The 22210-nt window shown below is 44.2% G+C and overlaps 1 protein-coding gene across 1 annotated transcript in view; it reads left to right on the top strand.

Moving 5' to 3' along the window:
• The window catches only part of BARHL1 (BarH like homeobox 1), a 40291-nt gene extending 18371 nt beyond the window's left edge, over positions 1–21920 (top strand). Inside the window, exons 3-7 of the mRNA XM_083423965.1 lie at positions 6269–6621; positions 8073–8217; positions 9188–10123; positions 16337–16543; positions 20622–21920. Coding sequence (XP_083280091.1) covers positions 6269–6563 — 295 coding nt within the window. The 3' untranslated portion in view covers positions 6564–6621; positions 8073–8217; positions 9188–10123; positions 16337–16543; positions 20622–21920. The remainder of the gene's footprint in view (positions 1–6268; positions 6622–8072; positions 8218–9187; positions 10124–16336; positions 16544–20621) is intronic.
• Positions 21921–22210: the final 290 nt, after the last annotated feature.

Genomic DNA, 22210 nt, shown 5'->3' with positions numbered 1-22210 from the left:
TTGGCTCAACCTCCAAAGCTTCCAGTCCTTTGCTCTGTAGCAAAGTGCTGCAGAAGAGTGCTCCCTATCTTGACTGAACATTCCGGGGCGGAAATTAACCCAATTTCCATGCCATGGATAGCTTGATACCATGTTCTCTTCCATCCAATGTTCGCCCTAATAAAAGAGGACCCATTGAAATTAATGGACTTGACAAATTTAGGGCCATTAATTACAAAAGGTCTACTCTGAGTGCATGGGGTGTTAGGGGTGGGTGACACTTCATGTTCCTTCTGGGGTAGTCCACCTTTAGTCCCCACCCTGCACTCAGTTCTCACCTGTGGCTTCTAGAAGCTGTCAGCAAGCAACAGTGGCTACACCCCAGATATATATTTGACTGGCCGGCTAAACCAGCGGAGGGTAGCCAAAGGTCTCAAATCTTTGGTGAATTAGGGACTTCACCTGCACGTGAAGACAGTCTCTGGTGGATAGAGCTGACAAGGCCAATAGTGGGGCCAATGGTCAAGAAGGCAGTTTCTACACAAGCTGTAGAGGGAAGTGAGAGCCAGATGGGGCTTGTCAACCTGGGAAGGTAGCCCATCTAGCAGAAGTAAACTCTGATCCTAAGAGGCCACACTCATTCATGAGAAAGGCTTCAGGAGTAAACCCTGGAGGGAAATCCATACCCCTGCCTTGTGGGACATCTTTTCAAGAGAAGAAAAGGCTAAGGAGTAAACCATAAACAAATTTGGAGTCGAGTCCCTAAGATGGTTGGATGGTGTCTTGTATACCTCCTTTTGGCAACTTCTGCAGCCAAGTTGGTGGTGCATTGTTCTGTTTTTCTTTGGACATCAGTACAGCTAAGAGGAAGTCTTTTTCTCTTGGTCACCCAGGACCTCTATACACCCTGCCTAGGTGTGTGCCTAGGAGAGGTCACTTTGGTGCTGTCATTGCAGCAAAAAGAATGTGGGAGGCAGCAGTTATGAGCTACCACTCTTTGCATGCCACAGCAAGTACTGTGATTCTTCAGAAGTTTGACTTCACCCCTGGAAGCGCACTCCATTTGTGCCTATAAAGCCATTTTTGATCCCATGTTATGATCTAGGAAGAATGTTGGAAGGGCATCAGTAACCCATGCAGATAATACATATTCAAAAATAGGAGCTTTGCTGCAGTTCTCTTGGGGAGATGATATAAATGCTGTTCTCCATCTTTTTCTGAAGTATTATGAACACTTGAAAAACCTACACAACTGTTTAGAAGTACTGTTGCTTGTGCAAAGTTTACTCAGGAGTAAATGCCATTATGTTCAATGAAACATACCTCTAGGTGAATATGCATTCCATTGCAGTCCAAAGTGTGACTATCTTTAACATTCTGAGTATGTGGCTGTTTCATAAAGGAGCACAGGAAGCTTCCTTCTACCAAATCAGACCATTGGCTCATCTAGCCCAGTGCTGTCTACACAGATTGACAGCCGCTTTCTAGGATTTCAAGCAGGAAACATTCCCAGCCCTAACTGGAGACGTTTCTGGGGATTGAACCTGGAACCTTCTACATGCAGGGCAGATGTTCCACAGATAGATAGATAGATAGATAGATAGATAGATAGATAGATAGACATATAGGCAGGCAGGCAGACAACTGGCTTTAGTTGCTTTTGCTGCCAAAGACTTAACAGGGCTTCTCTCCAGGAAAATGTCTATTCAAGCTCTGTCTCTTGGTCACGGTAGAACGTAACAGAATGCTTGGGACAGGCTTTTACAACTAGTGAAATGGACTGATTCTCTCATTCCATGGATACATAGGATTATAACTATATGGATCTGAGAGCTCCCAGAGCGTGATCTTGTCCCAATTTTAAAAAAAGTTTTTTTTTAAGGGAAGACTTAAGTCCATGCTTAAGGCTGAAATCTCCTACATATGCTTAGAACTCAGTAGGGCTTACTTCTGAGTAAACATGCAAGTTGCATGGTTCCAAAACTGAAAGCAATGGGCCTGAAAGCTGCAGACTCAGGCACAATTACTCAAGAGCAGTGCTTTTTTCTGGGGGTACTCAAGGGTACACCGTACTGGCACATCTGAGGATGGATCATTTCCAACTGGAATCAGAAGTATTTTAAGGGTTTCCCTTTGCCTGGATCCTGTCCACAGCTATTGGTTGCTTAAGTGGGTGGTGCTGAAGGCAGCAGTGGTTGGGACCAGAAGCAATAGTGGGAGAGGATACCCCTTTCCCCTCTCTGCCAGCCCATTTCTCTTTCTGCCCGTCTCTTCCTTCCTGCCAGAGTTCTGAGTGACAGCTTGCAGGAGGCTTTGTAAATCAACCTGGGGGCCCAATATGTAATATACAAAGCCTTTCTCCATGCACTCTGCCATTGTCTACTCACTGTCAATTCTAAAAGGGGCAAATCTGAGACTAAGAAGCTGGCAGCCGGGGCAACCCCCTGGACTGGGTGTAAGCAAGAAGGCAGGCAGGTGGGGGCAGAGGGAGGTAAGCAGGGCAGTGTCCCATCTGCCCTAACAGATCAACCTCCTTTGCAGCTACACTGAATGTGTGCATCACACAAGCACCTGCCAGTACGTAATAAAAATAACAACAATTTGCAATCATTATGTTCAACGGCAAATCCTTGTGTGTGGAGCCACAAGGCTCATGTTACATTGATGACAATCCTCGGTTGACATGGCACCTCCTGTCATGTCCTACACAGACAAGGAAGTCACTTACACTTGTCTGTTTATGCCTCACTTCCCCAGACTTAAGATTGAACTTCTCAAAGGTAATGCATAGGCTTTTATCGGGCAGAGGCAGCCTTTACAGCAGAGGCTATGGAGCACAGTTTACTGCTGAAGGGAAGATTTCAATTGGTATTAGCTGCTCCTCACAAGTAATAATGTGGCTCTGTTGATGCTGGTTTCATTGATTGTGCTTTGGGCTGCATCAATGTCAGATAGTGGGGATCTTTTAATTGGAAGGCCAGCACTCTTTTACAGCATGGAAGGGGGACCTGTGTGGACTTCCTAATGCTGCAGATTTCTGACTCCCATCAGCCTCGGCCAGCATGACCAAGGCTTAAGGATGATGCTGATGACCATGATGATGATTGAAGCAGAATGTTGGAATATTCAGGGCAAATAAAGGATAGTTTAGAAACAAGGAGAGTAAGAGGTGATATGATAGACATTTACAAAATTACGCATAAGACTAGAACTTGTGGACATTCAATGAAGCTGAATGTTGAAAGACTGAGGACAGATAACAGAAAGCCCTTCTTCACACAGAACAAACTATAGAATAAGAGGCAGTGATGGCCAACAACTAGGATGGCTTTAAGAGAGGATTAGACAGATGGCTACTAGTCACGATTGTTATCATCTGCCTCCACAGTCAAAGGCATAAATGCTTCTGAATCTCAGTTGCTGGAAACTATAGGAGGGGAGGGGGCTCTTGTGCTCATGTCTTGGCTCCAGATTTCTAGATGGTCCCTGTAAGAACTGGATGCTGGAGCCAGAATTAGGTGGGCAATTGGCCTGATCAAGCAGGCTCTTCTTATGATGATGAGAGTTGTAATCCAGCGACATCTGGAGGGCCACACGTTCTCCACTTTGGCCTTTGGGGAAGGGCCCCTATAGCTCAATAGTGGAATATCTGCTCTATATAAACCAGGTTGCAGGGTCAATCTCCAATAGCATCTCCAGGTTGGGGTGGGAAAGCTTCCCTTGTTTGCAGCCCTGTAGAGTAGATGCCAATCAGTGTAGACAATACAAAGTTAGATGGACCAATGATCTGACTCAACATAAACCAGCTTACTATGTTCCTATGTTCCTAGTAGTGTGTTGTGGCCAAGGTTGAACATTGTACAGATGTTGCGCCTGCATCTTGTTTGATTTCTGACTACTTGATCCTCTGCAAACTGAATGTGTTGGCTTGCTTCTTTGAGTCACAAACGCTTGTTCATATTGCATTGTTCACACGGCTATGTTCGAAGCAAGAGGAAAAACAAGGAAGTAGTAGGTCCTTTGCATGGAGAAATGCTGTTGGGTAAGAGAGAAAAGGTGGGACTGCTCAACACCTACTTTGCCTCTGTCTTCACCCAAAAGGAAAGCAGTGCCCAACCTGGTGATAACAGAATAAACAATGCAAGAAGGAAGCTGCAGCCCAAGATAGGAAAAGAGGTGGTATGGGAACACTGAGTTGCTTTAAATGAATTCAAATCTCAAGGGCCTGATGAGCTGCACCCAAGGGTACTAAAGGAGCTTGCTGATGTACTCTCAGAGCCTCTGTTTATAATCTTTGGAGAATTATTGGAGAACAGGTGAGGTCCCTGCAGACTGGAGGCAGGCAAATGTTGTTCTCATCTTCAAAAAAGGGAAAAAAGAAGACCCAGGTAACGACCGACTGACGTGCTTGCTATCGATACCAGGAAATGTCCTAGAACAGATCATTATACAGTTGGTCTGTGAGCACTTAGAAAAGGATGCTGCGGCTATTAAGGTCCAGTATGGGTTTCTCAAAAACAAGACATGCCAGACAAATCTCTCTCTGTCTTTTTAGTAGACCTACAAGTTTGGTGGATCAGGGGAATGCTGTGGTTGTACGGTATCTTGTTTTCAATATGGCTTTTGACAAAGTCCCCTATGATATTCTTGCAGAAAGCTGGTAAAATGTGGGTTGGATGAGGTAACTGTTAGGTAGATTTGTAGCTGGTTGACTGACCAAACCCGAGGAGTGCTCACTAATGGTTCCTGTCATCCTGTAAAAAAGTGACAAGTGGGGTGCCACAGAGTTCTGTCTTGGGCCAGTTGTTGTTTAGCAGCTTTATAAATGACTTGGGGATGCTTATCCTATTTGCAGATGACACCAAACTGGGAGGGGTAGCTAATGCCACGGAAGACAGAATTGGGATTCAAGATGACTTTAATAGATTGGAGAACTGTGCCCAAACTAACAAAATTATTTTCAGTAGGGACAAATGTGAGGTTCTACACTTAGGCAGGAGTAACCAGTTGCACAAATATAAGATGGGGGACACCTGCCTTGCCAGTAGTACGTGTGGAAAGGATCTTGGGGTCTTAGTAAAACACAAGCTTAACATAAGTGTGATGCAGCAGCAAAAAAGCTAATGTTATTCGAGGTTACAGTGTGTGCAGAGGAAGGCAACTAGGATGGGCAAGGGTCTAGAAGCCAAGCCTTATGAGGAATGGTTGAAGGAGCTGGGTATGTTTAGCCTGGAAAAGAGGAGACTGGGAGGTGATTCTAACTAAACATCAGGAATAACTTTCTGACAGTAAGAGATGTTCAACAGTGGAACAGACTTCCTCAGAAGGTTCTGGACTCTCCTTTGGAGGTTTTTAAGCAGAGATTGAATGGTCATCTGTCATGGATGCTTTACTTGAGATTCCTGCATTGCAGGGGGTTGGACTAGTTGATACTTGGGTGCCTTCTAACGCTATGATTCTATGTGTGGCCCCCAAATTTGAGTGCCTCAGATTTAGTTGGAGGAGAAGCAGCACAACAGGAAAGTTGTGGTGTCAGATCTGTGATTAACACTTCATATGTGCAAGTAAGCAGCCTGTTACAATTCTTTCAGTTAATGTGAACATGAGCATGATTTTGTCCTCCTAAATTATGCTTCTCCTCTGTGCTGGGTCTTTTAATCCCTGCTTAATCCCCACATGCTGAGCAGGTCCTCAGTCGCCTGTTCATCAGGTGGTGACTTGAACGTGTGAATCCGCCACCACAGGCAGACGCTCTGATGACCACTTAGAACACAATGTTTTTTGTTTTGTTTTCCCCTGAGGCAATCAGCCAACAAGGTTTGGTCCATTCAGTGAGTTTCTGTTCTTCTATTCTTGAAAGTTAGTGAAGCAAATAGCCCTTGCAGGTTGAATATCATGCTAAATAAAAGAGTCTTAATCCTATTTGTAGCACATATTGTGCTTTAAAGAAATATACTCTGAATCATGAAAAGGGGGCGTGTTAATTTATATTTATTCTTTAAACAGTATTACTTTTGTAATACAGTCTGGTATGGGAACAAATAAAAAAAAATGGTATTATCATTTAGTATGATGATTAATAACACTTAAAAACACCAGCCTTTCCAAGAGGGTCCGTTCCCACGTGCAGCTGTACACACAGGTGCAGAGACTATGCAAGAGCACGTGTGGAACGCCAGCCCCAAAGAGAGCAATCAAACGCAGACACATGAGATGGATTTTCGTAAAACGGTCAATAAAAGTGATCCAAGTGTCTTGACCCCCGAAACTTTTTTTCCCCTTACCCCAGGACCAAATGGAAAAGGCAGACCGCGGTGGGCCTGGAGCTGCTGGCCGAAGCCGGGAACTACTCGGCGCTGCAGAGGATGTTCCCGTCGCCTTATTTCTACCCGCAGAGTCTGGTGTCCAACCTGGATCCGGGCGCTGCCCTCTATCTCTACCGCGGGCCCAGCGCCCCGCCGCCGGCCCTGCAGAGGCCGCTGGTCCCCCGGATCCTCATCCACGGACTTCAAGGGGGCAGCGAGCCCCCGCCGCCCTTGCCCCCCCTGGCCGGAGTCCTTCCCCGGGCGGCTCAGCCGCGGTGAGGCGAGGAGGAGGGACCGGGCGCAGCTTCTGGAAGAGACAACGTGGGAACGCCGGGGGGTGGGTGGGAAATCCCTTTTGAACGGGCGTTGCTTTGCTCAAACACACACAAACACGCACGCACGCACACGCACCATCAACCACACATGCAAGCGAACAAATTTGGTCCAGTCTGACTCTTGAAAACGGGAGGGAAAATCAGATCCTATTTGGGGGATATACCACGATGCACGCGTTTTAGTGCTTCCTTCCAGAGGCGTACCTAGGCTCCCTTGCGCCCTTGGCAAGGAGCGGTATCGGCGCGCCCCCTCCCTCCCCCCCGCATCTCCAGCAAAAAAAAAAAAAAAAATTTTTTAATTGGCCTTATTCAATCGTCACAAACTACTCTTAAACTGGGCGTTTAACAGCCCGATCCTATAAAAGTCTAATCAAAAGTAAATCCCACCGAGTTCAATGGGGCTTACTCCCAGGAAAGTGGGTACACCGGCCTGCAGCCTAAAGGTGGCAAGCAACTTCTGACAATACCTCGCTTGCCTTTTTGTTTCTTACCGCACCACTTGGAGGTTGCGCCCTAAGTACACACTTTACTCGGAACTAAGCCCCGTCAATGGCCCTTGCTCTCTGGGGTAAACATGCAGCGGCGCGGGCTGGAAATTGGTCAAAGCGGGAAGGAAACCAGGGGAAAGTGACTCGGCTTTGCAAAATTAAGAGCCTCGCCTGACGTTTGGCGTCGTCGGCGTCCTCACGGGGAGCTCCGCTGCACGAACTAACCGGCAGCACTGCCGGCTCTCTGGGGAGGGGGCTCTGCAGGGCTGCTGCGACAGCCCATGCCTCCACGCCGCGCCGAGAGAGGGGCACTATTTTCGCGCCTCCGCCCCACGGCCTGCTCCCTTGGCGGGGGCCAACATGGCTGACCCCTAAGTACGCCTCTGCCTCCTTCACACGACCTATGGGACGGTGCTTTGTTCCCTCTACAAGCCGAGCAGCAGCAAATAGACAAAATATTATCAATAAATTTATTTCAAATAGGGGAAAAAAGTTATAAAACAGTTAAATCAGATTACAGCCACAGGAGTAGGAAGGGCCCTGTGAAAATAATACTTTAAAAAACCGCTACAAAAGACGGTTTGCTGCCTCTTGTTTGGATGGGGTTTCCTGCTCTTCAGACCCATTGCCTTTCATAAACTCTGTTTGCCCATGTGCACAAGTGTTTATGCCTGGGCCTGACACAGTCCTTTCCAGCAGAACAAGGGGGGTCACCCCTCCCTCTCTCCTGAAGTTGCCAACCTCCTCACCCCTTCCCAGAGTTCCTTAAATTTTTTAAATAGGTACAACAGGTAGAGATTCAGCAGCTGCAGTCCCCCCTCCCCCAGATTGCAGGGAGAACTTCTCCCGATTTTATATTGCAGCGGAGCATTCAGCACCCTTCTAAGTGGGCAAAGATGGACTTATATTCTTTCCCCCACCTGTTTGATAGCACCCCCTTTCCTAATAAACTTTTTTTTTTCCAGCTGAGGGCCACTTGTCCTCATAAGCAACCTTCTGGGGGACGCATGGCAGTGATGGGCAGGGCCAGGGGCCCTCACCTTTGTACCACAGGGGTGCTGCAAACCCCAGAGGTTTCTACGCACATGTGGACATCTGTACTCCAGCCAGGTAAGCAAGAGTTCAGGGACTCATTCCAGCCAGGTAAAAGCATCTTAAGAAAGGTGCAGAGCCAGGCCTGTGAAGGGCATGGCCTGGGGAGAATTTTGAGGGCCACATAGACAGGTCTGGAGGGCCTCATGTGAAGAGCCTGACCCTTGCTCTGCATACAGGCCCAAACACCCTTTACACACATGGCTTCGTGGACACATGCAGCCTACCAGAGAATATATCATCTCACACGCACACATAACACATTGACAGGGCCCTTCTGTACTATTGCAGCATTGCTTGATTTCCTTTGCATGGTCTGGCAAAGTTAAGCAGCTTTAAAAAATAATAATAATAATAAATGCCCCTTTGTTTTCAGATGGAGTGAATAGAGTCAAGCAGGCAGCTTCCCCCAAAGAATCCTGGGAAATGTAGTTCCCCCCACAGGGCTACAATTCCCAGCACCCCATAACAAACTACAGCTCCCAGGATTCTTTTGAGGAAAAACATACTTTACATGCATCCACTCGTAGAGCAGCCCACTCTTCTGCCTGTCATTTCCTGTCCAAGAGGGGCTAAGCCCAGGGCAGTAATTGATACAGACATACCACAGGCAACCTTCTCAATGAGTTTGGCTTTTCAGTTACTTAATATATATGATATTCTTCATGGCACTCTTACATACCCCAGCCCCTCTACCACTCTGAGGCTGAGGTCACATCCACACCAATAAGCAAATTGTTTGGGAGGTGTCCTCAGAGGCAAAACAAGAATAAGAGAATTTTTCACACCTTGGCAGCCCTGCCGCCCCAGCCACAAAACCAGCAGCAGACATATCTGATCTGGGTTATTGATGGCTACCGGTATTTATTTTTACACACACGCACACACACACATTTACAGTTTGTTCTCCTACCCAGTCCAGCCACACCAAGAAAATGTCCTCTGCTCATCTCGTTACATGCTGACTCGTCCTTTTCTCTCACTGCAGGAAAAGGGATAGAGCGAGCTCGTAAAGGGGAAAGAGATCTCTGTATGTAAGTTACACTCAGAGCAGACACACTGAAATCAATGCACACTAGGTCCATGAACTTAGTGAACACAGGTCCATTTGTTTCAACTTATTCTATTCTGTTCAGCAGGATTAACATACAATTTAATCACCAACACCTCTAAGTGGTTTACATCATTTCAGTTGGCCTTCTCTTGGTTTTATACAGTTCTATATATCTGTGTTTACTTCTTTTGATTCTTAAAATCATTTAAGAAATATATATTTAAATGGAGATGAGACCTGGCTCAGTGGTGCACCATGCAGAAGGTCCCAGGCTTGATCCTTCAACAGCATATCCATGTAGGAATGCGAATGTCTTCTCTTTGAAACCCTGCCAGTCAGTGTAGACATTACTGAGCTAAGAAGACCAATGGTCTGACTTAGTATTTCTGTATTCCTGGTATGTGAAACACTTACCAGCCGAATTTTGGGAAGGTACGTAAAGATTTCTTAAAAACATTCATTTTATAGTGTATATAAAACAGAGAGAACAGTTACAACAACAGGTGAAAATTAATTATCATTATTTTTCAAAAAACCAAACAATAGGCATGTTGAATGGGTTAAAATAACAGAATCCAGTTTGATTTCAGCAGATGAGACTAGGCTTGCAAACCTACCTATGAGTAAGCCCCACTAAACCCAGCAGGGATTACTTCTGTTTTAGGCCTTCCAATTTTGGAAATTAGTTGCTGGCGGACCACCAGCCTGGCTCGAGGTACAGAAAGGTGTAGATTGCTCCCTCCAACACACACACACTCACACACTAACAGACACACAAACACACACACACAGAGCAAAAGAAATAACTATGTTTTATCTCCCTGTAGCACAAGAGGACTCCTTTTATGCTAGACCAAGAATTTTCAAAAAGTATGTAACTTTAATTTTTTTTTCCTTTTTGTAAATAACTTTGGTGCACAAATGTATATGAATTATTTATTGGTGAACCCAGAGGGCGTATTTGTGTAAGTGAGTCTCGTAAGTCTCTATATCTGTAGGATTCTCTTTTCCGGACTTTGTAATGAGGAAGAAGAAAAGGAGGATTCTTGCTTTAGAAGAGATCAGGGGGAGGGGAAAGCTTCCTCTCTTGCTTTCGCTCTCTTTCCCTCTCCCTCTCTCTTTTTTTAAATGTGGAAATAAACTTCTTTACAAACAGATTGAGTCATTTCCTAGCCTTCTTCACCCACCCCACTTCGCTACAGAGACATCAAAACATGCTGGAAAGCAATGAGAGAGAAGAAGCAAGAGGAAGTCCCTAAAATTCTCGCTGGAGGGAAAAATAATTCTGGTTACGTGGATAAGGAATCAGTTTAATGTCTCTACCCTGATTTTCAGCCCAGAAGGATGCTTTTGGTGGCTTAAGAACTGGATCTGGCCAATGGCCCATCTAGTCCAGCATCCTGTTCTCATAGTGGCTAACTAGATGCCTGTGGGAAACCTGAAAGCAGGACCCAAGCACAAGAGCCCTCTCCCCTCGTGTGGATTCCAGCAACTGGTATTCAGAAGCATTGCTGACTCGTGGTTAGTAGCCCTTTATAGCCCTCTCCCCCATGACTTTGCCTAATCCTCTTTTAAAGCCATCTAGGTTGGTGGCCATCACTGCTTCCAGCAGGAGGAAGTTCCGGCGTTGAACTATGTGCTGTGTGTATCTGATCTTAGCCTATCAACATTTTGCATTTGTGTAAAATAAAAGTAAACCAAAGCAGCTCAGGTAAGCCTTCCGATATGTTGCTGGTTTCCATCAACCAGTGACCCATCAACTTGCAGGCAAGTATGCAGAAGAAATTCGATCCTGGTTTTATTTACAGGTGGAACTTAGCTAATTCGCTGTTTCGGAAATGCCGCCTTAGATGGCTTTAGAAGAGGATTAGACAAATTCATGGAGGAGAAGCCTATCCATGGACTACTAGCCATGTGGCTATGCTCTGTTCCCAAAGAAAACCCAAACAAACTGAAAGCATGGAGATTGCAGTCAAACCATTTGCCGCAGTAAAAGGTGGCAGTGCTTAGCTGTGGCAAAAGCCTTTGATAGTGGTTATCCCGGGGTTATGTAGATTCAGTACCGGGATGAGCATGCTATCCAGCAGCGGCTGGTGCGCTCTGGGAGTAGGAGCACAGAAGGCAAGGAGTCCATGAGTAGGCAGAGCCATGTCAACAAGGGGCAACACTGAGGTGAAGGGATAAGAAGCGGACAGGCAGGACTACTCCTTGGACTGGATATAAGTAAGGAAGGAAAGGGCAGGCTGGAGAAGGATGGAGAAGAAAACTTGAATTAGTTGGCTCTGCCTGTTGGGCACCCTGCCTTCCGCATGATCATTCTGAATAGGCACCAGCCACCATGGCCCGGCTCTTCACATCTGAACACGTGCCTCCCTACAGAAAGCAGCGTAGGCCAGACCAGTGACTCATGTAGAACTGCGAGAGAGGCTCTCCTCTGTGGGTGGTGCTTGGGGCTCATGTTATTCTACAAGGGACAATACTAAGGCGGAGGAAGCTGGCTGCTGGAGCCCTCACCACCCTTGGAATGATTGCAAGTAAAAAGCAGGCAGGGAGCGGCTGAGAACGGGCTGACAGTTAGTAGGGCACTTGCCCCAGTGGACCAGCCTCCACCGGTGGGGCTTATTTTTGTTGTTTCTCTGCCCTCTGTACCTTCTGAAAGCAGAGTTGGAGAGCTGGAGAGGGTCAGGGAGGCGGGGACCTTGCCAGCGACAGTGAATTATTAACGCTCATCTTGCAAACAGATAATGGCCTTAAATGATCGCTTTGGTGAAAAAACAAAAAAGAGTGCCTTCCACCCTCCAGCAATAATGAAAAGGGGAAAGGGGAGGAACAAGAGAAGGAAAGGACTTAAGTTGCTCATCTGCCTTTGGCCTGCATCTCCCCCAGCAGCTGGTCACCGGGACAAGCCTGGGAGCTGCTCTCTGTCTTGGGAAGCTGACAGATGGGTTGCGAGGCTTAGCTCTTTACACAGAACCAGGCCTCCTCTGCCAGACCAACGTCACCCACCCCCCTTTGCACACACAAACACACACACATATCTCCTCCCCAACCTGCAGGCTAGACTGCAAAAAATATATGCATGCAGGTCAGACACAAGCGGAGGGACAACAAATGGCGATAAATGAAAGAGCTATGCAGAGTTCCTCAGCAGGGAGGAGAGGAGGGCCCTAGGGTTGAAAATGGACAGGCATAGAAATGATCTAAGGAGCTGCAGAAAATGTTTGCTTCGCTAGGGATGGGAGAATTTGCCAATTTTGTTTTTTTCTTTCCATTTCTTGTCTTACTGTCCACTGTCCATTTTTTTAAAGTTCTCATGAAAACTTCCTCAGTCTTTACCATGAGTGTCCACTTGTTAGGGTTTCAGTCTTGTTTTTAATGTATCAGTTGTTTTAGTTGAACTGTTCTTAGTCATCTTATATGTAAATCTCCTGGAGGCAGTGGTTTAGAAGGCAGTGAATAATCTGCGATGTTGATGATAATATTCATCAACATTTTAGTGTGAATTTCTTAATAGACTCATCTTTGTAGGCAGTTTTGCCTAACATATACATTTATTTGCAAGCCATATCCCCCAGTGTGATAAATTTGTGTATGCCATTTTCATTATTATATGCATTTTTATGCACACTTTGCCCCAGTACTTGCATTTCTGTACCTGCAGGCTGGAGAATTGTGATGCAAAATGTGAATGCCATGATACCACTTTAAGCAGTCATGACTTCCCCAAATAATTCTGAGAGCTGTGGTTTCATAAAGGTGCTGAGAGTTGTTAAAAGAGACCCCTGCATTCCCCTCACAGAGCTACGATTCCCAGAGTGTATTAGCAGTCAATTTGTCGTCATGGGGAATTCTGGAAATTGTAGCTTTGAGGGGTAGTGGGCGGGGAAGTTGTTCCTGAGAACTCTCAGCACCCTTAACAAACTACAACTCCCATAAATTTTTTTTGAGGGGGGAAGACTTGACTACTTAAAGTGGCATCATAGTGCTTTACATGTATGGTGTGAATGTGGTCTCTGTCTTCAGTCTTACTCAGGGCTAGGAAGTCTGCAGCCCTTCAGATCATAGAATCATAGAATCATAGAGTTGGAAGAGACCACAAGGGTCATCGAGTCCAACCCCCTGCCAAGCAGGAAACACCATCAGAGCACTCCTGACATATGGTTGTCAAGCCTCTGCTTAAAGACCTCCAAAGAAGGAGACTCCACCACACTCCTTGGCAGCAAATTCCACTGTCGAACAGCTCTTACTGTCAGGAAGTTCTTCCTAATGTTTAGGTGGAATCTTCTTTCTTGTAGTTTGTATCCATTGCTCCGTGTCCGCTTCTCTGGAGCAGCAGAAAACAACCTTTCTCCCTCCTCTATGTGACATCCTTTTATATATTTGAACATGGCTATCATATCACCCCTTAACCTCCTCTTCTCCAGGCTAAACATGCCCAGCTCCCTTAGCCGATCCTCATAAGGCATTGTTTCCAGGCCTTTGACCATTTTGGTTGCCCTCCTCTGTACACGTTCTAGTTTGTCAGTGTCCTTCTTGAACTGTGGTGCCCAGAACTGGACACAGTACTCCAGGTGAGGTCTGACCAGAGCAGAATACAGTGGCACTATAACTTCCCTTGATCTAGATGCTATACTCCTATTGATGCAGCCCAGAATTGCATTGGCTTTTTTAGCTGCCGCGTCACACTGTTGGCTCATGTTAAGTTTGTGGTCAACCAAGACTCCTAGATCCTTTTCACATGTACTGCTCTCAAGCCAGGTGTCACTCATCTTGTATTTGTGCCTCTCATTTTTTTTGCCCAAGTGCAATACTTTACATTTCTCCCTGTTAAAATTCATCTTGTTTGTTTTGGCCCAGTTCTCTAATCTGTCAAGGTCGTTTTGAAGTGTGATCCTGTCTTCTGGGGTGTTAGCCACCCCTCCCAGTTTGGTGTCATCTGCAAATTTGATCAGGATGCCCTTGAGTCCATCATCCAAGTCGTTGATAAAGATGTTGAATAAGACCGGGCCCAAGACAGAACCCTGTGGCACCCCACTAGTCACTCTTCTCCAGGATGAAGAGGAACCATTGATGAGCACCCTTTGGGTCCGGTCAGTCAGCCAGTTACAAATCCACTGAGTGGTAGCATAGTCAAGACCGCATTTTACCAGCTTCTTTACAAGAATATCATGGGGCACCTTGTCAAATGCCTTGCTGAAATCAAGGTAGACTACATCCACTGTGTTCCCTTCATCTACCAGGCTTGTAATTCTGTCAAAAAATGAGATCAGGTTAGTCTGACATGACTTATTTTTCAGAAATCCATGCTGACTATTGGTGATCACAGCATTCCTTTCTAGGTGCTCACAGATTGTTTGCTTAATGATCTGCTCCAGAATCTTCCCTGGTATTGATGTTAGACTGACTGGGCGGTAATTATTTGGGTCCTCTCTTTTCCCCTTTTTGAAAATAGGGACAACATTTGCCCTCCTCCAGTCTGCCGGGACTTCGCCTGTTCTCCAGGAATTCTCAAAGATGACTGCCAGTGGTTCTGAGATCACATCTGCCAGTTCTTTTAATACTCTTGGATGCAGTTCATCTGGCCCTGGAGACTTGAATACATCTAAACTAGCCAAGTATTCTTGTACTATCTCCTTAGTTATTCTGGGCTGTGTTTCCTCTGCTGAATCATTTCCTCCAAATTCTTCAGGTCGGGCATTGTTTTCTTTATCGGAGAAGACTGAGGCAAAGAAGGCATTGAGGAGTTCAGCCCTTTCTGTGTCCCCTGTTTGCATTTCACCATCTTCTCCTCTGAGTGACCCCACTGTTTCTTTGTTCTTCCTTTTGCTACGAACATACCCATAGAAGATGTTGCATGACTCCAGCACCCATCCTGGAGCAACTCTCCTATGAGGAAAGGCTGCAGTATTTTTGACTTTTTCATTGGGAAAAAAGGCAAATAAGAAGCGACACAGTAGAAATTTATAAAATTATGCATGGATTGGAGACAGTGGATGCATTTTCCCCATCCTTCTTTCATAACACTAGATCCTTGCAGAAATCCAATGAAGCTGAATGTTTGAAGATTCAGGACAGATAAAAGAAAGGCCTTCACACAGTGTGTAGTTAAACTATGGAACTCTCTCCCATAGGAGACAGTTATAGCCACCACCTATGATGTCTTTCATCATAGGTATGCGGGTGGTGCTGTGGTCTAAACCACTGAGCCCTGGGCTTGCCGATTGGAAGGTTGGCAGTTCAAATCCCCGCGATGGGGTGAATCCCTGCTCCTGCCAACCTAGCAGTTCGAAAGCACGTCAAAGTGCAAGTAGATAAATAGGTACCACTCCGGCAGGAAGGTAAACAGCATGTCTGTGCGCTGCTCTGGTTTGCCGGAAGCGGCTTAGTCATGCTGGCCACATGACCCGGAACCCCAGAGTCGTTCGTGACTGGACTTAATTGTCAGGAGTCCTTTACCTTTTTTTAAAATGGTGTCTTTAAAAGAGGATTGGACAAATTCATGGAGATAAAGGCTATCAGTTGCTAATAGGCAGACCCAGATGAAAGCAACTCGAGGTGCCAGGCTGGGAGATCTTGAGAGGCCCAAACTGAATAGCATCTGATCATGAGAAACAAAACCTCGTTCTCTTCTTTATCAACTCAATGAAAGTAGAACATTGATGAAATTTTAGCACTGATTAAGAGATTGTTTATAAATTTATGGAATTAATGAAGACATCCACACAGAACCTTCATAAGGGAAATTATAGCAAAGTTACAACATTGCACTATATACAAGGTCAGAACAGTTTCTTTCAAGGTCTTTTGGGTGCAAACTTAATTATATCATTAAAATCAGTAAGTCAGAGTTTATCATTTTATATGCAGAGAATGCTTAGATCACACAATCAGTCTTGGGACATTGTTGAGCGTAGATCATTCTTTATCCTTTTTAGTCTATAAAATGATGTTTCGCCAGTACAGTTTGTAACCATTAAACACAGGAACAATCTGAAAATTGTTTCCACATTTGGAAAAGCTGTCTGAATTTTTCCTGGAATATTACTTGATACATATCTTGGTGGGTGAAATTTTCTTTTTCAGGGTGAGCTGGTTTGACATACAGGTAGAAGTGCAAGAATTCATTGACTAGACTAAGGTCAACATCCTTTGGATACTTTGCACCAAAATCACAATACCATTGTGAATATGTTCCTTGGTTGCTTGAAGGTTCACCACAAAAGAAAAATTGCCAGCTCCTATACACTGTTGCCCTTATGTTTAGGTTGGCTTTAAGAGTGTCCATGACAGGTATAAATGAATTTACCCTTAACTCTTTGAGAAAGTTGGTTTAAGGTTTCAGGTGCTGTCCCATCACCCCCCCCCCCCGGTACCTTCTTTTGACAGTTTTCTACTTTACCTCTGGTAGAGTAATTTTTTCTTGCTGTTCAGTTTCATCAAACTTAGCCTGGTTGTTTGATACAAACTATAATAGTGAGCTGTAAATATTTACACATGTGCTCAATAAAATTTGCAAGCTTGGGAGTGCCTTGCTAACTTTAGCAAAACTGTCCAAAGGTGGAGCATAAACATGAATTCAAATCCTTCCATTTTCTGCAGAAGATTTACAGCTTGTTGTCTACTATCTCCTTTTTCGATTTCACCATAGTAAATATGATTGAGGAATTCAACAATGTAAGTATAATAGCTGCAGTAGCTTTGCCATGAGCCTCTCTTATTGTGTCGGATAAATGTTTAGGAACTTTTGACCCAAAAGCAAGAATTCTTTTAGCACTGCCCATTTTTCTGAAGTAGCTGAGAAAAAACAATAAAGTTAATCTATTGTGGTAAAAATCACTGCAACCAGGCATGAGTAAACTGCAGTTCAGCCAAAGAGATTTAGGGAATGTCCAGTGAATGGGATAATCTTTGCAAACTTGTTCCTTTCCAGCATTGTTGGTTGAATGCCGTTATAGTTTTCAGCCATATTGGCTGCATTGTCATATGACTGTCCTCTACATTTGCTGAAATCTATTTCAAGTTCAGAATCAGCTCAGCCATACTTTCACTGGTGTGATCTTTCAGTTCAAAAAGACTCAGAAAGCATTGAGCTGGTAATCCATTGTGGGGAGAAACATATCTAACAATGACAGTAAGCTGATAAACATGGGAAACATCAGGGGTTGAATTGACTGATAAACTAAAATAACCTGTCATTTGGTATTGCTTCTTGAACTGTATTAGCCATCACCTGGATAACCTCGTCGCATATGGCTTTGGATAAGTAAGGGTGACCAAAGCCTTTACCTCCATACCGATTTATGTGAGCACACATGAAGGGATCAAAGCTGGCAATTAATTCAAGCAATTCCAGAAAGTTACCATTATTCGGTGAACTGAATTCCTGAATTTTATTTCCCCTAAATGCCAAGCCACGTTCTGCCAAAAGAGAAATCAGTGCAATAACTCACTGAAGTACGTGCCTCCAGTAATCCTACTCGTTTTGATGTGAGCATGTGATCATGCTTTCTTGTTAAGCATGTTAGCATAGGGTTAATATGATTTTTAGAGTTTTTGTGGGTTCAAACAACATAAGTGTGATGCTAATAATCAAAGTCATTAGAAGCTAAAGCTGTAGTTCAGGTAGTTAGGTTAGAGAAAAATTTGCACACAAAACAGTAGACCTTTCCCTGTTGTGGGAGAATACATTAGCCATTCCTGAGGGTAGGTTTCTCAATTTACTTTTGGTGGAATAGAATCAATCCAGAATATTTCCTCGTTATTCAACATGGTCCATAAACCTACATCATTATTGTCTCTGAAATAACTAGTTAGTAATTTTGTGTCTGCGGTGCTGGGGTTTTCGCTGAGATCATTTGCTTTGTTTTCCAATTCTTTAAGATTGCATTGAGCTTGAACTGCTTCTTTTGGTGTAACTATCTTGTGGCATGTTCCTTCTGTGCCTTCAGTGGCGGACCATGGGGTCTCAAATTTCAGAGGTGCCCTGTGCAGCATCAAGATTTGGTACTCCCCACCCATCTCGCTCTATTCTACACCATAATTGCAGCATCTCTTGTGATGCGATGCCCTCAAGGCTCTGCGTCCAGTGTGACCAAACCAGCTGCACTCCCCTAAATCTGCCTCTGGTACCTTGTGTTAGTCTTTGTAGGTCCAGTCACTTCATTGCCACTTTCCTTAGAATTTTCTGTACTTGTGGCTGTAGTCACTGAAAACAGTTCTCAAAGTTCTTGGGGGGCTGCGCTCTGTATATAAACTGGTTGTTCTGCTCAAACTGCTTAGCATCGTCTACTTGATTTTCTTCTATTTGTAAACACAGACGTTCTGTATCTGAGGGATTATGTTTTTGCCGGCTGTACAAAGCGGTATGACGTGATTGGCTTTAAATATTGGGAGTACTTCCTTCTCTTCTTTTCGTCGCTTTCATTTACTAGCACCACTTTCATAATGCTTGCTCATTATTATTTTCACAAAAAGGTGATTCACAGTGATATAAAAGCATCCTCACTTGTTCTTAAAACACACACTGTAATGATAGACAGTGATGTGAACACTTGCATTGCTTTGTAGTGGACGATATTATTTGATTCTGAGTAGCTTTAAAGCCCCCATGAATTTACTAAACAATACGTATTCACTTGTCATAGACTCGTGTGTCACATGTTTAACGTTACTAAGGAACGGGGCCTAGATTGTAAAATTTGCCTGTTTATTTAGAATGGGGGGGGGGGCAAGAGGCCAAGGCCCTCCTAGATTATGAGGCCCTGGGATGCAGCCTCCTCAGTCTGTATGTAAATGTAGCCAGTACTATTTTTCTAGAAAAAAGGTGCTGGAACTCGCTATGAACGCCTCCTTTAGTCTCTTAGAATGGCAGTGGCACCAACCTGAGAGGTGCCAGAACCCACCTGAGAGCAGATCCTCCAAGTGTCCCTATTTTCCAGGGATGTCCCTGATTTTGAGAAGCTGTCCAGGTTTCTGATTTGATCCCAGAATGTCCCACTTTTCCTTAGGACGTCCCTATTTTCATTGAAGAAATGTTGGAGGGTATGGAGTTATCCAGCCTCCGAGCCATCTGGAGGCAATCCTGTATAGGGAAGTTTTTTAAAATGTTTCATGTTTTATTATGTTTTTATATATATATTGGAAGCTGCCTAGAGTGGCTGGGGCAACCCAGTAAGATGTGTGGGGTATATATAGTAGAATAATCATTATGGGATGGGACAGGGACATCGGAGAAATGTTGGAGGGTATGCCTAAGAGGTGCCGGAACCGAGTTCCTGTGAGTTCCCCCTGGAAAAAAAGGCCCCGAATGTAGTACTGCTACTAGCCATGATGGCTGCACCCCTGTGGTAGCATCCCTTGGAATACCAGTTGCTGGAAACTGCAGGATGGGAGAGTTCTCCTGTGCTCCAGTCCTGCTAGTGAGTTTCCCACTGAAGCATTTGGTTGGCCATGGTGAGAACAAGACGCTGGACTAGATGGGCCCCCTTTGGCCTGATCTTACAGGATTCCAGCACTTTCTGGAGGTCGCCCACCCCTCTTGTTACTGGTTGAAAGTAATACCTCAGCTCCACCACTGTCCCTTTGGGTCTTGGGAAACATCAGAAGAGGCTAAACTGTGGCCCTCCGGATGTTGCTATGTGACAACTCCAATAACCCCTGACAGATGGAGGTGCTGTTTCGTCAGTCTGCCTCAGGGACTAGGGCCTGGCCTGCTGTGGAAAGGGTTGTACTCCCCTTGAGCCTTGCAGTTGTGGTGGCAAGGAGTACATTTACGCCAGGGCATTTCCTGTACCAACCATCACATCTCTTGAGTCAGTCTGATTTAGCACTAGTTACCCATGCTTTCACTGCATTGCTGTTCAGATTACTGCAAACTGAGTTATGTGGAGCTACCCTAGAAGACTGCCCGGACAGTGCAGCGCTTCAAACGATGCAAAATGTAATGGCCAAGCAATTGTTCCCCAGGCTCAGGAGAAGATGTTTAAAGCCCTAAGCGGCTTAGTTCCTCTGGGGCTGCATGCCTCATTATGAACCTGCCCCCTTGTTAAGAGCTGCAGGAGAGACCCTTATGAAGATATGACTGCCAGCAGAGGCCCACTTGACAGGCATGTGGGGGAGAGCTTTTTCCTCCATCACCCCCAGATGAAGGAATGCAATCACACCCACCCACGTCACTGTTGTTAGGAAAGGTATCAAGGCACAGTTAAAACAAAAACAAAAAACCAAGCAGTTTTCTATAGACTCGAGTTTTTAATGTAAAAAGTCCCCCCCTTACATAAAGAGCAGATTTTGGCTAACATTCCCAATGTAACATGGTCATGGTCTAATTTTAATCAATTGTTTTTCTTTCTGTTAAAACCATGTATAGCCATTCAAGCAGACCGAGAGTTGACTGCTTTTGAACAACTTATGGTCAATGTTCCTGCTACAGAGAACAATCAGAGAAAAATCTTTGTTGACATTTATTAAGGACTGGAAACTTCTTATGGACTTTTTGCGTGAAAGAGAAAATGAACTTGTAATATCTGGATTTGAAGATTGAGAAAATGTTGGCTTATAGAAAATAGAATAGTTGGATGTCAATTTCAGTGAATACTTTGAACTAGTTGCTATATTTAGCTGCCAAGAGAATCAGAAGTCTTTTAATCTTTTTCTATTTTTTCCCTTTTTAAATTTTCTTTTTATTTCTTTTTTCTCCCTTCTCCCTTCTCATTGCTCCTGGTTTTTTTTTAATTGGATTTTAAAAATATTTCTTTTATTCTGGTATATAACAAAAAGATGCTTTTTATTGGGTATAAACCTTTGTACATCTTTTGATGGGTATTGAGTAAAATAAAATGTGTGGAGAAAAAATTGTTCCTGCTACATCAGTGGGTGAAGTACCAACCACATACAAAATATTAACTGAGGTAGAATTTGGCCAGCTTATGACCACAAAAATTCCCTGGGAAATGGACCTTGAAGTAATAATCTCTAATGAAAAATGGAAAACACTTTGAGTTGGGGGGCAGAGGATGTTTTAAAACAGTTTCGGACCAATTAATGGAATTCTCTTTGAAATGCATACATAGGTGATATATTGTCTGCTTGCAAATATCCCACAAGATACCAGGGGCAACATCAACCTGTTGGAAGGGATGTGAGGAGACTGGATCTTACATGCATATGGATGGTTTTGCAAATCTGTTTACCCATTTTGGGTTTTGATATTTAAAAAAATGAGTTTAATATTCAAAGTGGACCTACAACCTTACCCTCTAACTTGCTTTACTTTGAATAAAGGACATATCTACTCCACCAACTGCTCATGAAGAACTTTTAATGTTCCTCCTCACAGTGGAAAACATGGAAATAGCCATGCTCTTGGGCCTGAAAACTGAAGTGTGATACTCCATAGCATGGACAATAGCCCTGACTGAAAAGCTGATGAGCCAGATTTGTGCTACCAAAGGGAATTCTAACCAACAGCTTTTCTATATTGTGTGGCAACCATTTTCGGATGGGTTAAGAAGACTGAGTTCTCATGGTAATATATGGAAAGATTTCTTGGAGTGATTTGTAATAATTTTATTTGATATTTTTAAGCAACGTGGTTGATGTGCTTTGACTTACGTTTTATGTGTGATGTGAAGAATGAAAATGAATAAACATTATTTTAAAAACCTGAGCTTTTAACATTTGCAATGTTTTATTTTTTATTAGTTCATATTATGGTTTGTTCTTAGGTTTTGATTTGTTATACACCACCAAACTGATTTTCATAAAGGCTGTGTAAAAGAATAATAAAATCAATGGATAACTTAAATTAAAATGAAGCCCAGCCTTTCTCCTGTTGCAGCCAGACAAGATGTATTCGGTTGCTCACAGAACAAAACATCTCCCATGGCTTATTCCTGAGAATTCAGGGGTCTCAGGTAGACAGTCTCTGCATATGAATGTTCCATTTAACTGCTGCTG

This window comes from Podarcis tiliguerta (genome assembly GCF_965153285.1).
Source record: "Podarcis tiliguerta genome assembly, chromosome: Z".
NCBI classification, from domain to species: domain Eukaryota; kingdom Metazoa; phylum Chordata; class Lepidosauria; order Squamata; family Lacertidae; genus Podarcis; species Podarcis tiliguerta.
The sequence above is the reverse complement of the archived record's forward strand: the minus strand, read 5'-3'. Positions and strand labels throughout refer to the sequence as shown.